This window comes from Syngnathoides biaculeatus, chromosome 9 (genome assembly GCF_019802595.1).
Source record: "Syngnathoides biaculeatus isolate LvHL_M chromosome 9, ASM1980259v1, whole genome shotgun sequence".
Taxonomy (NCBI): Eukaryota; Metazoa; Chordata; class Actinopteri; order Syngnathiformes; family Syngnathidae; genus Syngnathoides; species Syngnathoides biaculeatus.
In genome coordinates this window covers 17,828,695-17,847,849 of record NC_084648.1, presented here as the reverse complement: position 1 = coordinate 17,847,849, position 19,155 = coordinate 17,828,695, and the positions used below count along the sequence as shown (strand labels likewise).

General features: G+C 42.7%; 1 protein-coding gene and 1 long non-coding RNA gene across 2 annotated transcripts in view; one reads left to right on the top strand and one right to left on the bottom strand.

Moving 5' to 3' along the window:
• The window catches only part of ntn1a (netrin 1a), a 57,550-nt gene that overhangs the window by 6,800 nt on the left and 31,595 nt on the right, over positions 1-19,155 (bottom strand). The window contains exons 3-4 of the mRNA XM_061828855.1: positions 12,870-13,019; positions 10,181-10,234 (exon numbers count right to left, since the gene is read on the bottom strand). Coding sequence (XP_061684839.1) covers positions 10,181-10,234; positions 12,870-13,019 — 204 coding nt within the window. The remainder of the gene's footprint in view (positions 1-10,180; positions 10,235-12,869; positions 13,020-19,155) is intronic.
• LOC133505625 (uncharacterized) lies at positions 2,764-19,089 on the top strand. Its single transcript, XR_009796303.1, has 5 exons — positions 2,764-2,848; positions 3,149-3,214; positions 11,582-11,792; positions 12,983-13,118; positions 18,575-19,089. It is a non-coding gene; the product is annotated as an uncharacterized LOC133505625 (long non-coding RNA).

Below are 19,155 nucleotides of genomic sequence, written 5' to 3'. Positions count from 1 at the left end.
CAAATTACTGACCTATAGCCACTTATTCCCTGTCAAAGCCTGGGACTCATTCAGCGCCCATCGCGGACCACCCTCCTACCACCCACTTCAACCCCCCCCCCCTCCCCACCTCCCTCCAAATCTCAGCTCGGCTGTCACTCCGACCCCCTGCAAAACACTGGCCTGGGATCAAGGCCCCACCCAAGGGCCGTGTCAAATGTTTGCATTCATTGCAGCGTGGACATCGGGAGAAAGAGCATTGGGGTGGGGGGGGGGGGGGGCAGCTATTCCAGGGAGTGGAGACTGGGGGTGCTATGAAAGGGGTCATTGCTGCACAAAGGGAGGTCAGGAAGGGAAAATTAGCCATCCATGAAGAAGAGTTTGCAGCAGAAAACACTTTTTTTAAGGGGGGGGGGTGTAACGTGCCCACTCTGAGCAAATAAATACCTCACGCAGAAACAACCGTCACAGAAAACCACTCGAAAACTGTTTGGTTTGCAAAGATCCAAAATCACACCGGAGATCCCGAGATCCATCCATCCAGTCATTTCATTTTCTTTGCCGCTTATCCTCACAAGGGTCGGGGCGAGTGCTGGAGACAATCCCAGCTGTCAACAGGCAGGAGGCGGGGTACACCCTGAACTGGTTGACAGCCAATCACGACTTGCATATCAACACAAAGGGAAAGAACAATTTAAAATGGTTTCATTCACGTAGCCGGGATAGGCTCCGGCACTCCCGCCACCCTTATGAGGATAAGCGACTCAGAAAATGGATGGACGGATGTAGACGAGTAAAACGGAAGGTCCTCTGCCAAGTCTCAAGCCCGGACTGTATGCTGCGTACCGCGTGACATCTTTCCACCGCTGAAACTTTACACCAAAACTAGGATCATTTCAACTTTCAATTCAATTGTACGACAGAAAAAAAAAGCTTAAATTATTCGACGCTTTGAGTTGTTCAATGCTTCTCCCAGTTAAAGTTTACTAAACGTAAAAAAAGAGCATTCCATCTTTTTGTATTTCAAATGGACTCATACATTGCCCATGCAAAAATATCCGCCGAGCTCAATGCTTGTAAACAATTCAAAACGGCATAGACGGGAGAATGGATTAAAGCGCTTTACGAAATGAATATTTATGCACAAATGGTGGTGCAGCACGGGCAGACTGAGAAAATAATATTAGCCGGGTTGCCCGGTGGGAAGGGTAATTTGTTCTCCATTGTTTTACCCGAAAAAAAAAACAAGAAAATAAAAAAACAAACAAATGTTACAGCCATATATTCTTTATCCATCCATCCATTTTCTTTGCCGCTTATCCTCAGGAGGGTCACGGGGACTGCTGGAGCCTATCCCAGCCGTCAACTGGCAGGAGGCGGGGCACACCCTGAACCGGTTGCCAGCCAATCGCAGGGGACATGGAGACAGATAACAGTCGCACTCACAATCACACCTTGGGGCAATTTAGAGCGTCCAATTAATGTTGCATGTTTTTGGGATGTGGGAGGAAACCGGAGTGCCCGGAGAAAGCCCACGCAGGCACGGGGAGAACACGCAAACTCCACCCAAGCGGGGCCAGGATCGAACCCGGCTCCTCAGAACTGTGAGGCCAACACTTTACCAGCTGAGGCACCGTGCTGCCATATTCTTTATCCTTTGTGCAAAATTGATATTACCAGTGCTTACTTTACAATTCTTTGCATTTTTTTAAAATCACCTCATTACTGTATGTTTTTATAAAGATAATACCAAAGAGTGCCATTTTTCTCATTATTTGGAAAAAAAATTGTGGGCAAGAATATATATATATATTTTTTAAGAATATGCTACAGTATTTTGATTGACTGTGGATGACGGTCGCCCAAAAAATCAGCAGAACTGCAGCTTGATAATTACGTGATGGTTTTAATAATATTCTCGTGACGCCGGGCCAAAGGAAATCATCAAATTTATTTTCATTTTTTTTGTCCGCCCCCAGCGCGGCACGAGAAAACGGGACGGCCTCTTCGTAGGAGGAGTGCGCCACGCTTGAATATGAACAAATTTCATTGTTGCCGGAGCAGATCTTTGCTCCCGGCCTTCAGCCCCCCCACCCCCCCACCCCTTTTTTTTTGTTGCTCTTTTTCATTGCAGTTGCCAAGGCAACACCACAAGGACAAAAAAAAATGCACTGGGCCTTCACCTCCACAAAAATGGGAGGACAGATAAGAAGCAAAGTTTGCCACAAGACCCAAGACCGGTGCCCTCACTTGTGATCATGATGATGGTGTAAATTGCAAGTTAAATGGAGTCCAAATGAGGTGGCCCTGATTACCATCTAAATGATTAGAAGCTGCAGCTTTGGCAAGGATGCTTTGTTTTCTCTCTTGAAAAACATCATGATACTTCCGACCCCTGCAACATTGCGACTGGTCCGTGTGGAGCAGCTAGACCCCCCGTTTGGGACAAAGCGGTCATCTCCCGCCAGGACAAATGTTGCCTTTGTGTGCCGCGTTTCAGACAAGGGGAAGTGGGAGAAGCCCTGAACCAAAATGCAGTGATGTAGTTACTACGCAGGCTTTGTTCGCCGCCTGGCAAGGAGATGGTAATTCCGATCGGGACCTCTGCTCCTGAACATAACACGGCTTTAAAAAACAAAACTTTAAACAGAAACCTTGTCACCGCTCAAGCTGGAAAAGCACAGCAAACGCTATTGCACATTATACACACGATAATAGGAAAAAAAAATATTGAAAAAAGAAAGAAAAATAGATTTGCCCCACCCGGAACCCGTGGCAACTGTTCATGTTTCTAGCACGGACATTTGTTGCAGACGGACATAGTGTGAAACAATGAAAAAACACGGCCAAAAACAAAAGATAATGACTCGTAAGTTATTTTTCTGGTATACAAATAGGTGTGTAATGTACATATGACAATGTGTAAGAGAGGTGAGTGGTAGTTAGCGTTTTTCGATCTCAAATGGTAGTCCCTAGCGCGCTAATGCTAATCGCGATTGCGAACCGGTTAGCATCGGCTAATTTGTTGTGTCAAATTCCGTCCACGGACTTTACACCACAAACAGTTACGTTTAAGGATATAAGTACAGCCTTCAATTGGGAGAATATAAATTCATCAATTTTCTGAGCCGCTTATCCTCATTTGTGGTTCTTTTCTTCTTTCCCGAAGCTTTTCGGAGCGACAGCGTGCCGTACCATCGGCATAATACTGCAACAACGTCCAGTTGGCTCCAAGGTCAGATCCAAATTTTCAATGATATTCAAATGAATTTCCCGTTAACTTCCGACTCCGTTCACAACAGCAACACAATGAACGTGTAGAAAAACGCGCGCACAACTGCCAGAATTTAATAACATTTGTGTACAGATGAAGGTGAGGGGGCTTCAGAAGAGCAAGAAATGACGTGTTCTATTCAAACAAGTATGGCGTTTGTGACTAAAACCCGTCTAACTTTAGCAGGACAATTCATTCAATCATTGCCTCAAAGTCTGATCAGTGCATATAACAACAAACTCCGTCTTCTAATTTTGTGTTCAGTGCATGCAAAGGAACATTCCGGAATGATAATTTTGCTTTTATAGTGACTCGATCCATTGCAAAGTCAGTTTTCTAGATCATAAAATGATTCCTTTCATTATACAGTAAAGCCTCAGTTCTTGAACGTCCCCGTTTTCGAACAAATTGGTTTTCTAACGAAAATGTTGAGATTTTTTTGCCCCTGTTTTCAAATGAAAATCGGCACTCGAACGCCCACGACTAAACCCAGAAATAACATATTGCGCGTGGCGAGATCAGCTGACCCACAACGCGCTTTGTTGTGAATTCCCACGCTGCCGAAAAAACACGAAAATAACATATTGCGTGTGGCCAGACAAGCTGACCCACGACGCGCTTTGTTATTGGCAATTCGAACGCCCGTCGAAACAACCCGGAAATAACGTTGCACGTGGGGCAAGCAATTGACCCACCCACGATGTGTTTTTTTTTTTTATTGTCAATTTGAACGCCCCCCCAAAAAATAGGGGAAAATGCTATAACGAGTGCGGCGCAACCAGCGCACTTTTGTTATTCTGTGTAACGCAGCCTCTGTAAGCAGACATGTCCCGGTAGTGACTGTTGTTTTTCTTCTTATCAAGGACGATCGTATTAACCCCCAATCATGGCTCCAAAGAAGGCAAGTTGCATGTTTAGTTATTCTGCACTTTTGTTCATTAAAAAAAAAAAAAAAAAAAGTTTACAAGGCTGGGGGCTGAGTCGCTACATATATGGCAATGCACTCCCAGTCTAGCGTGCTCTACTACTAAAGCATACATTTAAGCAAAAATATATATTTATAAAATTATTTTATTATATAAAGTATTTAAACTATGCAGTTTATTGTCAGGAAAAGCTCAAAAAATGCTTTAAAAAGCCAAATTTTTGAGGCATGGAACTCATTATTTCTTTTTCCATTCATTGTAATGGGAAACATCGATTCGGTTTTCGAACAAATCACTTCTCGAACCTTTTTCTGGAACGGATTGTGGTCGAGAACTGAGGCATCACTGTTTTTATAATTTTCTAGTCCTTAAGGTGCTCCATTTTTTTTTCTTTCCCTTTATTTTCCCCGCTGTTGTGCATTTCTGGAATTTTGCTGCTCACCATAATATTTGCAATGTTGTTCAGATGACAAAAGTTTTCATGACGTCAGAGGTGTTAGCGCTGAGGCGGCTCAAAATTAGGCGTGGGCGGCCATTGCTAAATTTGAAATGTAAAAAAAAAAAAAAAAAAAAATCCCTGCTGCCAGTTGACGAATCCAAATGCAGTAAATGTGCTTTAAAACAACAGCTTCATTGTCACTGGGATGGCACACTGGCTTGTAGTGAGAACAGCATCTCTGTTGTTGCCATGACAACGCCTGGATCACCTACTTTAGTAATATTGGTGGACCGGCCAGGAAACCCGCTCAAGCTACGTTGCAGTTGATGGAACGCGCCTGCGTCGTCGTCGTGCGTCAGCTTCGCTTTCACTTGTAACTTTCGCTTTCCGCGGTGTTTATAAATATCGTTTACACCTTTAAGGGGAGCCGCACGGCCTCGCTTTGGCAAACGGCGGCAGAGTACACACAAGTGTATCTATCTCATGTGCATATTGAGCAGGGAGATGCATGTTAAGTTGACTCGGCGATGTGAATGGGGGAGGCGTGACCGCGGGCCCAGGAGGAGGCCTTTCTCCTCAAACGGGGAAAACAAAGTGTGGCAAATAAAGCGTGTCATTAGATTAGGGAGCCCAGTGTGCTGCCCTGATCCGAGCTCTCCTGCTTTACGCTGTTTACACCACGCTGGGATCGCATCCCGGGAACGATTGTGACCACCTATTTTGCTGAAAAAAGTTCTCACTGGATTAACATTTTTTTTTACAGCAAAATATCTACATTTTTTTCCAAAATAGTTAACTTCTCTGTCTGTCGGTTTCCTTTCTACTTTCTTCTTTTTTGGTCAAATGAAAACTATTTTCATAGAATGAAATTCTACCTTTTTACCTTTTTTTTACAAATTAACAAGGGTAGCAGCAGTTAATATTCCAACTTTATTGTCGTCATATGTATTTGTAACTTTCAGTACGGTGTCATTGCAGTATTAACAGTATTTACTTGTCTATAGAGCTCGTGCATGTGACGTCACCATTTCCACGGCGCCATATTGGCGGTCAAAAAGAGCTGCTCGACAGTGTGGGGGCGGGGGGGACATTGAACCGGAGCAGAATATTCACAATACCCGAGACCTGCTGTGCTGTTGGTTCTTACAACAGACGAGACAGATATTCAAAGAGGTCATTCTATGGAATACCAGCTGAAAAGATCAGAAAATATCGCTGGATTTCGGCAATTAAACGTGATGGATGGTGCCCAAACAAATACACACAACTGTGTAGCTATCACTTAATTTCAGGTCGGAATTATTCTTCTCAATCTCAAATTCCCAAGAAGTGTTTATAATGCCATGTTGGCTCATTTGAGAACAATGTATTTTTTAAAAAAAAAAACAGTGAGTCGTCACGGAAGCGTGTTGCGGCCACACATTAATCTTCGGTAAACCTCCCCCTGACATACTTTTTTTTTTTATCTTTCCTTATGTGCATTGTTCTCAAATGAGTCCAATGCGTATTTAAAAAAAAAGAAAATAGAGAGGTTTACGTAGGTTAACGTGTGGCCGCAACCCGCTTCCGTGTACGGGGGCTGAAGCCTATCCCAGCGGTTAATTTTCTTTTTTTTAAAATACGCATTGGACTCATTTGAGAATGATGCATATTTAAAGAAAAAACATCTGCCACGGAGAAGTTTACCAAAGTTTAACGGGTGGCCGCAACACAGTTCGTGTACGGAGGAGTCGACTCGCCAGCCTTTTTTTTTTTTCCTGCAATCATAATGAATGTGAGTTTGTGTAAAAACAGGGGTCATTTATTTAAATATTGGTATTGAAAAAAAATCTGAGTGCCTCCATCACTATGTGGGATTTATTCTTGATTGAGAACAGATCCAGCAACAAAGTTTTCATACGCGTCCAGACTTTTCTACGCTTTCAAACTCTTCCGTGTAAATCTCAACGACTTCCTCACCAGATCCATGTGACGATCCAGTTGTCCAAGACAAGCGGAAGCGGTGTAATAGTTCAATTTCTTATCGGCGTAAACATCGACTTCTGCATTAAATATGGGTCTTAATGGTTAACGGTATCGGACAAAACTCTGGGCGTCATGCAATAAGACATAATTTCACGTCGTCTCCAACCGGCTTAGCGTTGAAGAATGCTTTGTTTGACCGGCACTTCCGGCCAGTGACGTGATTTGATGACGTAGCTGCACGAGCTCTCTTGACGCTTAACGCAGCAAGTTAGAATTTCTGAAGTTTTGCTGCACAATGGCCAGACTTGAAAAAAATTCGACACACCTGTTTATGATCAGCCGGTTTATGATGTCAGAGGTGCGGGGAAAAAAAAAAAAGTCCAAATACAGTAAACATTTCGACCCTCTCGAGGGGAGTTGAAAGTGTAAATACGTCAGCCGGACCCCCCCAGCGCTGGCACGTTTTGACACGTCAGCTTTGCCATCTGCTCAAATTCAAACGGAAAGATTGAGGAGGGAAGGCCCGGCGTTTCCCCGCCGTCATTACGTGATCTCTAACGACGTGCGCCAGCGTCGTTAAAAAGTCTCCTGCTGGCCGTTCGCCGACGTGATGCGCACGCTTCTCATCGGCACGTCCAGAGAAGCGCAATCTATTACAAACAACATAGAAAATCTATGCACCCCCCTCTTCAAAAGCGCAAAAAAAAAAAAAAAAAATGAGACTAAGATCAATTATTTCACAACTTTTTCCACCCTTCAAGGAGATGTGGGGTCTTAATGGTCCATATTTCAAAAACGAGTTGAGATTGTGTATTTTTTGCTCAAGAAAATCTTTTTTGAATAATCCGATACATTTTGGGGAAATTCGTAAATCATTTTTGGAAGCCCCTTCGGCAAAATTGACACCCCCATGTTTTGGCGTGACGTCAGAGGCAGAAAGTCACCGCTTAGCTCCTGTGGAGAAAGCAATGTACTATATTATAAATATGAACAGTATTAGTATTCAAATGCCCTCACTTCCAAAAATGACATTTTTTTTTTTTTTTAGAAAATATTCCAAACAGCCATTTGTTCAAATAATCATTATGCCATATTTTGCTTTCATATATCGCTGCACACTCTCATGAACAACAGCTCGCACCCCAAAATAATGTCCAATCTCCGATTCAATATGCAGAAAAATTACAAAATTAAAATAACAGTGAGCGAGTGCGACAAGTCTCATGACCGTTTCACCGACAATATATGTGCGAGGACGTCTCTTATGGAAGTAAATAAGTACCACTAGGATTTGATTTAAAAATGCCACAGAAATTTTTACGTTATATTTTTGAATACGTATTTTGACTAATTTTTAAAATCCACATTATTTCAAAGTGATCACATTTCCAATAGCTGTATTACAGATTAACTTTTCAATTTTAAAAAATTCGGAATATTAAAAACATTTTAAAAATCACCCTTTCAAAATTCAAATGCAATATTTTCAGTCCCATGAGATTCAACTAGGTAAAATTCACCGTCTGAAATTCAACGTCTAAATTCAGTGTCAAACGGGCAGGGTTACTTTAGTTCACAGACATTAGCAAAGAATGTCTGAACCCGACGCATCAGCCAATGCAGTGACGCTTAGTATGTGACGTCACGTGACTAAGAAAGCGGAACTGGATTGGCTGGGTGTTGGTTTCTGACCTGAAGTAACCCTGCCTTCTTAACACTGAATTTAGACGGTGAATTTCAGACGGCGAATTTTATCCAGTCGAATCTCAGGAGACATAAAATATTGCGTTTGAATTTTGAAAGGTTGATTTTATATGCTGAATTTGGGGGGGCACGGTGAGTCAGCTGGTCAAGCGTTGGCCTCACAGTTCTGAGGACCCGGGTTGGATCTCGGCGTTGCCTTTGTGGAGTTTGTATGTTCTCCCCGTGCCTGCGTGGGTTTTCTCCGGGCACTCCGGTTTCCTCCCACTTCCCGAAAACATGCAATAATTGGAGACTCTAAATTGCCCCTAGGTGTGATTGTGAGTGCGGCTGTTTGTCTCCGAGTGCCCTGCGATTGGCTGGAAACCAGTTCAGGGTGTACCCTGCCTCCTGCCCGTTGACAGCTGGGATAGGCTTCAGCACTCCCCGTCACCCTGGTGAGGATAAGCGGCAAAGAAAATGGATGGATGCCTAATTTGTTAACATTGAAAAGTTCAACTCAAATACAATTATTGAAAATGTGATCACTTTGAAATAACCTTGTGAATTTTAAAATGTAGTCAAAATATGTATTCAAAAATCCAACGTAAAATTTTCAGTGGCATTTTTAATGAAAACCCGAGCGGCACATATTTACTTCCATTTTTTTCTACTCATGGCAGGCAGCTTTCAACCTCTGTTATGTCTACTTCTGAACCTGTCAGAGATATCCCAATAATATAATAATATAGATTTCATGGACGTAAAGCCGCAATGTATGGGTAGCATTTTAGACAGAGTAACGGCACTCATTGGCTTTCACACCACATCGTCGGGAGAATTCTTTCCAACAATTCCCGAGGTGCACGGCGTTGTGACAAAGGGGGCCCCGGAGAAAGTCCAGATATGTTCCCGCTGGGCACAACACACACACACACACACACACACGTGCAAACACACTCTGCCACGTCAAGGGCAAAGCGTGAAACAGACGGAGATGGAAAAAAAGAAAGCGCGAAAGAAAAGAAGCGGAGGAAGGTGCGGGAGGTGCGAGCCAGCGACTGTGCTGTCAGTCAAAGCCGTCCCACGGAACGAAAGTTTCGGGACCAGCAAACACACTTCGGGCCTCCCGCGACTGCGCGCACGCCGTGGCAATTTTCTCCAGTCAACATTCTTGCTCGTATTTGTCCAACTTTTGTTTGTGCGTTGCATTACTGCACTAAAGCAAGGAGCTGTTACATTTTTCAAAAAAACATTTCTCCTCAACTTTAGATTACAATTTGGATATTCTCCATGAAGTTGTATAAAGTTGCCTTTTGTTTCGACATTATGCCACAATTGTCATATGAAAATGATTTTGAAATAGCATCCGAAATCTTTTCAAACAGTTAAAAATAGTGTTAATAAAAAAAAATTAAAGTAAATAATTTGATGGAAGCATGTCTGAAATCTTTAATCATGAATACATTTTTTAATTTATTATTATTATTATTTTATTGTATATGTCCATTGAAAAACAGCAGACCCAACTTTGGATTAAAAAAATATATATACATGCTTTTGAATGGAAAATTTAATCAAATATGTACATATTTATTCATTTTAATTTTCTGGGTGTACCGTGCATACAATGCATTTCATTTTAAAAAGATTTTAAAAAAGTAAAAAAAAAATAAAACAACCCAATATGTATTGCAAAAGGGAAAAAAAATGTTTTGGTGATGTACCAAGTAGCACAGTACTGTACGTAGTTTTGTGTGGGACATGAGACTCCTAATAATACTACCAATAATAATCATGCACTATAGAAATTGTACTAATAAATCATGGGCCAATAGAACTATTGCATAACAAAACACATCCATATTTTCTGTCAATATGCGGCATGTAAATAGTTTACAGAAGATGTTTGCTCACCTGAGGGCTCTTCTGTACTGCTGGCTGGCGTCGTAGGCGGCGTAATCGGAATCTCTGCACCACACGTACGCGCACACACAAACACACACGCGCACACACAGATCAGTAACAAACTAGAAAATAATGCAACCCAATAGTTCTCACGTCTTTTCATATACCGTGGAGCACCGTCATTTTTGGGTTCAATTTATTTTTTATTTTGTGTGTTTTTTTTATTAATTATTATATTAATTATAATGGTCATCGATTATCCACAGATTTTCACTACTCGTGGTCCGTTTCGATCCACCGTACCGTGTATAACATGGGTGTTAAAAATTTTTCAGGCGGGCCACATTGTTGTTCCGGTTTCCCCTCAGAGAACCGTTATGACTGTGAAACAAAACATTTTTCGTCATCTCATCATGTTTACATCATCAATTTAGGAACCACTTTTGGAATCAGAAATCAAGGGTAATGTGTTTTTCAACTATCCACGTTTGGTAACACAAAAATGCTTGTAATATAACTTTATCATTTATGATATATGACAATTTGAAATTTTAGTGCAGTTATTTTTTTTTTTTACTAGACTGATGGAAATTGACACTCGAGATTTGGCTTCACTGGACACATAAAATCACGTGGCGGGCCAGATCTGGCCCCCGGGCCTTGAGTTTGACACCTGTGGTGTATCAGAATAGCTCAACTCAAAAAGTTGAATAACAATAAGAGTAATATGAACAAATAGTAATTTATTGATGGCCTTATGCTAATTACTTACTATCTTTTTGTTGCATCGTGATATTGACGTTTCCCACCTTGTGAGATCACTGCTGACAATTATTTTGAGGAATTATGAATCAGTGCGTTTCTTCGGGTGGGAAAAAAAGTTAACGTCATAAAAAGTCATTTGAGCAAATTAATTTCAGAAGTGTGTGCGGGACTGGTTGCCCTTTGCATTTCTTAGGAGGTAAAAAGTAACAACAGCTCTAAAAAAAAAATGTGTGCTAAATGATCCATCGGTGTTGTTATGCTTGGTTAAATATTAAAAAATATTCTCCTGCTTCCTGAAATTATTTGGGGTATCAGTCATCCTTTCCTCAACTTTTCCAACGTGTTGACGATCATCAACTCTGCCAATTCTTCAGTTTTTATGGCCGAGTTCTTAGCAAATTAATCTGCTCCAAAACATTCCGCCAATCACGGTGGAGCTCTTTAATTTGATGTCAACATGTAACCAATCACAGCAAAGTAAGGAAGGAAATGACGACTTGCTGTTGATGTGTTTTGGATGAAATTTACTGCTTATTTATAAGGTTAAATACTATGTATATAATGCTGTAGGATGTTTTTATTCAGAGCATAATGTAAATAATTGTTCGTTGTCTTTTATTTTTGTTATTTTTTTTTTTTCTCCAGCTGACTGGCAACTGCATTGGTCCTGTTTCTTGCCTGCTACATCCTCTGCTGGTTTTTCTACGAAATTCCTTCCACTTGCCCGGCGTTTACACGTTGACAGCGAGGGAAGGCGTGCGTGAAAGACGGCCTTATCTGCAAACGTGCACGATGCCGGAGACGATAGGCGGAGGAATGAAAGGGCCGAGCTGTGAAACCGCAGCCATCAAAGCGGGTAAGAAGAGAAAGAGTTGCAAAGCAGCTGCGCGCGGGCGCACACAACATCGGCGCTAACAACTTGATTTTTATCACATGTAGATGGGAATTTTTTCGTAAAGTATTATTTTAGGACAATAATGTTGCAAATGTACAGTTAAAAAATTTTTTTTTTACCCAAAATAGTTTTTTGGGAGGGAAAAAGTCACAAGTTTAGAAGTTTCTGGGGAAAACACATGGGTTTATTTTACAGGAATTAACTTTTTTTTTTTTTTCCCTTTGATAAAAAGTAGGAAGTGATATCTTAGTTCAAATTTGAAGTCTTGTTTTTCTCCGGGTTAAAAAAAGTAATTCTCATTATAGCATCATGAGAGAGCACAAGTTTTGAATTTTCTAAAATTAAAAATAGTCAAAAGTATTGGAGACAAAAGTTATGATTTCAGTTATGTCTTAAAATCATTTATAAAAATGACAAGAATGAGGGACATCAAGAGACATTGAAAGACGCTAGCAATTTTTTCCATTGTAGTAATTTTTGTTCAAATGACAATAATGTATAAATTAATTTTTGATTGGAAAAAGGGATATCTGAGGAAAAAGGATAAAGAATTTGTAAACAAATATTACACCAAATAATATTACGCGAATAAAGTCATATTTGTCTGAGAAAAAGATTTTGTCTGAAGAAAACTAATAATTTGGTGAGAATTAAGATGAAAATATTAAAAAAAATATATAATAACTAAAAAAAATCCTCAGGATAGTTAATTTAAATTTTTTTTTTTTTTAGCTCGAGACAAAAGTTGGAATGTAACAAAATGCAGCCCATCTTCCATATCAATTGGATTATTGAATACCTTTTTAAAAGATATATTTTTAGTCAATTATTTTTCCTTATCTTATGAATTTATTCATGTAACTGTCTGACTTTTTTTCTGGTCATTTTATCGTGGAACGAAGGCTCCTTGTAAGATTTACAACGCGTAAATGTTATCATTGCGCGCATCGAGGTGCGCATCCGATTTCGTGAGCTCGCACCATCCCGTCAAAAGGTCACCACTGGTGGAACAAAAACAAATGCGGCGGTTGCACGTACTTATGCAGGGGGCAACGGGCGAGCGGCTCTGCTGGTAGCCTTTAGCGCAGCGGTTGCACGTGATACCGGTCACGCCGTCTTTACAGGGACATTGGCCTGTGGTTTGGTTACAGGTTTTGCCGGCGGCGCCCACGGGATGGCAATCGCATGCTGTGAGGGAGAACAGGAGAGGCACAGTCAGTCGTGGCACACGCACACAAACACACGGGTGGCAGATCACGCACTGCGATAAGAAAGTGCACTCGGGCGGTGAGTGTGGCGGGAGACGGGGGAAGGGTGGAGGTGTGCACGCCGCAGAAAAGTGCACTCCGTTAGCGGGCGGCAAAACCCGAGCCATTTTGTCCAACAAATGAACTCATGAGGTGATTGCTGTGACCAATCGTTGGCCGATTATTGATTTCTGTGACCAATCGTCGACCGATTATCGACTGCTGTGATCAATTGTCGACCGATTATTGACTGCTGGGATCAATCGTTGACCGATTATTGACTGCTGTGACCAATCGTCGACCGATTATCGACTGCTGGGACCAATCGTCGACCGATTATCGACTGCTGTGACCAATCGTCGACCCATTATCCACTGCTGTGACCAATCATTGACTGATTATTAAAAAACAAATGAATTTTTCCATTATCAAAAAGTAAATGCCCCCACCCCCCCAATTTTTTTTGAGTGGAAAAAGAACAATTTTCAGTGCGATTAAAAAAAAAAAAAAATCCTCCATGAATAAGTAATAACGGGGAAAATGTAGTTTAGTGTTCAAAAAGTTTTTATTCTAATTTATTGAAGTAGATTAAAAAAGGTGGTTCTGTACAATATAGTCATAAAAATATGTTGGGTTTTTTTTCAATGTTTTTACATAGTGGATGAATACATTCAAATTTTACTACGAAAAGTTGTAGTACAAGGCCTTAAGGATAGTGTTGTAACGTTGTGAAAAGCCGCCAGGATATGGCAGAACGTGCGTTTGAATGCGTGCGGTCTTCTCCCCAAAGGCTCCAATCGCCAAGGACGAACCTGATTGCTTGTTGTTGATGAAGGCGGCGCTCTGAACGTCAGTCACGTGTCCTCGCTGACCGGCGGCCCGACTTTGGAAGCGCACGCCCTCGGGGAACGTCATCATTTTCCAAATGTTGTGCACGGAGTCCAACACTTGGACTTGATTTGTGGTTTGCGTGTGATTTGTGGCCGTGCTTGGAAGTGGGATCCGCAAACGAGACGCTTCTTCGTCAACTGTTGCTTTGTCGTTCGCTCTTTCTTTTTGCTTGTAAAATCCACGCTAGCGCTGATCGTCATCAAAGCCCCACTGACACATCCATTAACCTGTCATTTTTTTCAATTTACCGCCTTAAACGTGTTTTCTGTGTGTCACGGGGAAAAGCTCAATTCTAAAAACATATCTTTTGAAAAGCCTGTTCTTTAATGTGTTTCTTTCTGAAGATGGATTTGTGAAGCGTCTCTGAATATGTACTTTGGCGCACTTTCCGCTATTAAGCTACGTTACTGAACCACGTTCTGACATTGACAAACAACAAGAACTTGCTGATTTTCAGGCTAGAAGATGCGTTCCTCATTTTGCGGGACCCTTAACAACACCACCGCACTCCCTCACTTTTATCTCTCATGTCTGTTTCCTGTGATTTAGCTCCCGTTAGCGCTCTTATCTCAAGCCCCGTGTGGCTACTTGTGCTGTTCACACTTCTTAGCCGCTTAAGTCCGCTTTGAACTTATTAGCGGTTTTATCAGGCCAATCCGTCACCGCTATCGTTGCTGGATTGTGTCTATCTGGGCTGAGAACAGGAATAGCTGACGCGCACGAGGTCTAGCGAGCAGCGTTGAGGCTCGTCCGGCTTGTCTTCAGGCCCGTAAATTCAGACAAACGTCAGTCGAATACGAGGCACTGTAGGGCCAAGTGTGTTATTTTTTGGGGATTTATGTTTAGTGAGGTTTCTCGCTTAAAAAACCTTGGCTAGGGTGAGCCTAAAGTCCACTTTGGCCCGATGGATTTTCATTCCACTCCCGTGACAAATTGAAAGACTCTTTGGCAGACACCTCTTGGACAAATGACCGACATGCTTCGGAGATGTCGAGCGAGCCTTTCCGCTTTAAGTGCGTGTCCACTTAGCGCTTAAGTGGCCGTGCGCTCCGCTTCATGGCCACTCCAGATGGATTAGCCCGATACGAGGCCAAGACTCTGGCCCGTCTGACTCTCCTGGCGGGGGCAAAGTAATCAAAAGTGGACTACAAGATGGCTTAAATGACAGACGAGTCTTGATCGGAGAACCTTCCGAAAGTAACTCCAGAAATGACATCTAAAGACAAATTTAGGGGATCAGCAGTCTACACACTCTGCTGGTTTTATCTCTGCTGCGTGTAATTTTGTTTGTCTTTAGAAATCTCCACATTATTCCTTTCTATATTGTTGTTGTAGCCAGGCCATCGCATTGTTCAGTCGACTTCTAGTTCCAGGAAGGCAGGCACTTCCTTCCGGCGTTTCCACAAGTCAATTACGGTCAGCGTAGTGGGAACCGCTGCGCATTTGAAGATGTGCTACATGTCGTGAGGGCCCTGTCCGCATTTTAGGCAGAGGTTGACGATAGTATTGTCGACACGAGCCGTATCGTCATTGAGCATGCGGCTTAGTCCGGAGCGGAGTTGCGATAGTTTGGATCTCGTAGTCCCGCGGAAGATCGATTTCGGTTTTGTCCACGTCGGGGGTAGGGTAGCCACCAAGGATGACTACCGGTTTGTAGCGGGCAATGGCGTCTTCAACCGCCATTCGACGGAGCCTACGTAGTCCGTCTCAGTTAGCTTGTTTGTTGAACACCGCGTAGGTGGGGATGTCTTCGTCAAAGTCTTGACTGTATTTGCGGATGTCATGGCGAAGTCAGCGCGGTTGAGGCGGTTTGTTTGACACTTGATGGCACGGGTGCACGGGTATCTGGCGGCGTAGCAGATACTGCCGGGCGAGTAGTTCGTTGTGTGCCTTCGCCGGTAGGATTTTGGTGTCATGATGGAGGTGGTCCTTGTTAGCCATGAACAGCCAGCCGTTGGTGACTCTGAGGGCGGCGTTCTGTTGACTCCAGAGCTTCTTCCAGTGCTATGACTTGAGACCACACTGGAGTGCGGTAGTTGAGGACGGGACCTCCGATGGCTTTGTACGTCACGATGAACGTCTCGACACTCGGGCCCCATTTTGAGCCGGAGATGGTTTTGAGTATGTTGCATCGTTGGTTGACACGTTTGGCCGCGTACTCAGCGTGAGACACAATATCAGGCACTGAGACTGATCTCTAGTCCCATTGCAGGTTTTCCACAATGCTCTCCTGGAATGGACAGTGTTCAACTTCCCGTTTTCAAACAGATACAAAGTGATACGTGCAGATTTGTTCACGCTCTCGGTCAGCGAATGTGGAAAAAGTTGCACAGGTCGTCTCGTGGCGACATCCGATGGGGAATGAGTGATGCTCCGATGACTTCATGAATAAGCAAAGCTCTCATTTGCTGTCACCGCCCGGGGGAGCGGACGCACTTTACTTGCCGCTGCGCGAGCCGCACTCAGCTATGCTGACATCGAGACAACCCATAAAAGGTGTTGCACTGCTGTTTGGGCTGATATCAACTGTGGGGGTGTGTGTGAGTGAGTGCGTGCAAGAGAGACACACTCCCCATCCCTGATTCGGTTGTGTGAGTTGGCCGACAAATGGGCAGTCGGTGGTTCTGATCAGTTTTCGTCTCAGGCTAATTAGCACACATCTGCCCATTTTAAGCCCGCGTTGAGGTAATCGAATATGTCAGAGTAGCTTGGAAAATGTTAGTTTGTGATTCTGCTTGGCTGCACAGGTGGGAGGTCGGAACTGGTCTGGATCATTTCACACACTCGGTGAAGCAAAATAAGATGACTACTTTGTCGGAGTCCGTAGAATACATAGTATAGTATCCATCCATCTATTGCTAGATGATGTATTTATTGTATACAGTATCTATCGCTAAACAAAACGTTCTTTGAAACATTTTGATAAGAATGTGAAGATTCTGATTCAGTATTCTTTTTTTTCATTGAGATTCTGGAATGAATCTGAATCATGGTTGATTTGTTTGCAGATAATTTGGAATCAATCTGTCAGTTCATCTCTCTGTCCCTCCGTCCATCTACTTCCAGTATCGATCGGTCTTTAAATAGATAGTAATAAGAGTTTTAATCAATTCCATTATCAAAAACTACATTTAATCAATTTTTTTTTACTTTGGAGCCAAAAAAAACGGAAATCCTTATATACTATTAAATTAGCAGTCAGGATAACATATTAGACCCATTTTATTGATCTTTTTTTAAATTATAGTTATGGCTTCTAAAATTCTTGTTCCTTTAAGAGTTAAAAAAAACAAATGTATAATATTCCTTCAGACTATTTAAAGTGTATCACTCTTTGCGATCTATGTAATCCACTCATAGATGACACATGAAGAGATCCATCCATGTGTGCTGAGCTACGTGAGCAGCTTCAGTTTTTTACAGCTTTCTGACACTCCCTTTTCGCGAGTCACTCGTGCAGAGTCGCATTACTCACGAGTTTATACGTGAGCTCACGCGGCTCTGGACGTGGTTTAGATGTTTTATGGTAGCGATAAAACCTCGCGTTTGCTATCTTTGTTGTTTATCGGCATTTCAGATCCGGAACCATAACAAACAAAAGAGTGTTTGTCGTTTGCTGGTCCAAATGTGGCATGCGCAGGTTTTCAACCAGCTCAACCCAGTTGTGAAAATGAGAATCCTCTGTTATTGTAGGAAGGAATATATATATTTGCTTTCTGGAAACCAACATGGAGGTCTCCATTATTTGTGGGGGCATTAAAGCAACAATTTGTCATAATTTCACTTGAAAATTAAAGCCTAAATTAAATGTGAGTACCAACTCTGTCATTACCGTGGGGACCCGTGATTTGATACTGATGGACCAGCCGTGACATCGCTCGCGCTTTTCGCTGCCGTCGGTGCTGACGTCACCCTTCAACGCTTTGCCGCGCAGGCGTTAATGACCCGCGGCGTGATGAGTGTCTGCATTCCCGGCCGACATTAGAATGGAAGGTGTTCACGCTCTTGATTGGTTGCAGAGGCGGGAGGAGTCACCTGGGTGATGTGGCTGAAAATGATGTTTTTTCTTTTTTTTTTTTTGGAGACGCCGCCTATATTTTATTTTCCTGAAAGTGGGTAAAAGCGGGTTGCCCTGGCTGCTAAAGGGAGAAACAGAAACAGAGAAAAAAAAAATCTCTGCTGGTAGAGAATACAAAGAGTGGAAACTGCTGAGAGTTCGGGTTAGCCGTCTATCTATCTATCTATATCTATCTATCTATCTATCTATCTATCTATCTATCTATCTATCTATCTATCTATCTATCTATCTATCTATCTATCTATCTATCTATCTATCTATCTATCTATCTATCTATCTATCTATCTATCTATCTGTCTGTCTGTCTGTCTGTCTGTCTGTCTGTCTGTCTGTCTGTCTGTCTGTCTGTCTGTCTGTCTGTCTGTCTGTCTGTCTGTCTGTCTAGCCATCTGTTTTCTGAGCGTTTATTTTAGCGTTAGGTTTATTTGCACGCGGATTATGCTTCTGTTATTTTCACCTGAAAGGTCATAAAACGCGACCCCTGCTCACTTTGACCCCCCCCCCCCCCGCGCGCCCCCCCCTTTTAGCCCGGCTGGCGGTTGATGGCGTTCGGGCGGCGAGCGCACCTGCGCAGGGGCGTGTTTGCGCCGCCTCCACCGACCTCCATTCCTTGCCATCTTTCACCCTCGCCCCCATCATTTCACACCTCGCCTCTGTTTGCTTTGCTTGTCCTGTCATCCCCTCGCCGCCCCCCACCCCCACCCTGAATTAAGCCAAATAACTCCGTGTCAAAAAGAGGCAACACCCACTCCACCGCCCTCCCTCCGCCGTCCCCGCAGACCTCCAACTCATCTCCGCTGACAGAGGAAGATGGGGGCGAGACGAAGCTCAGGAATGTTGAGATGCCGCGCTTCCTCCCCCGTTTCCTGTCATTAATCTAAAACGCAAAAAAAGAGCAGTCCCCAAACGTCGGGCCGTGGACCCCTGCCGGGTCCGGCAAAAAATATCTTTTATTGATCATCATCAGAGTCTGAAGGAACTTTGATTTTCTATCAGGCCATTTGCCAAAAAACAACCTTTGTGATGATTGTTTTTTTTTAAATCCCAGTCAATAATTATACTTTATAAAAAACATACTCTAATAAGATCATTAAATACAATTAAAAAT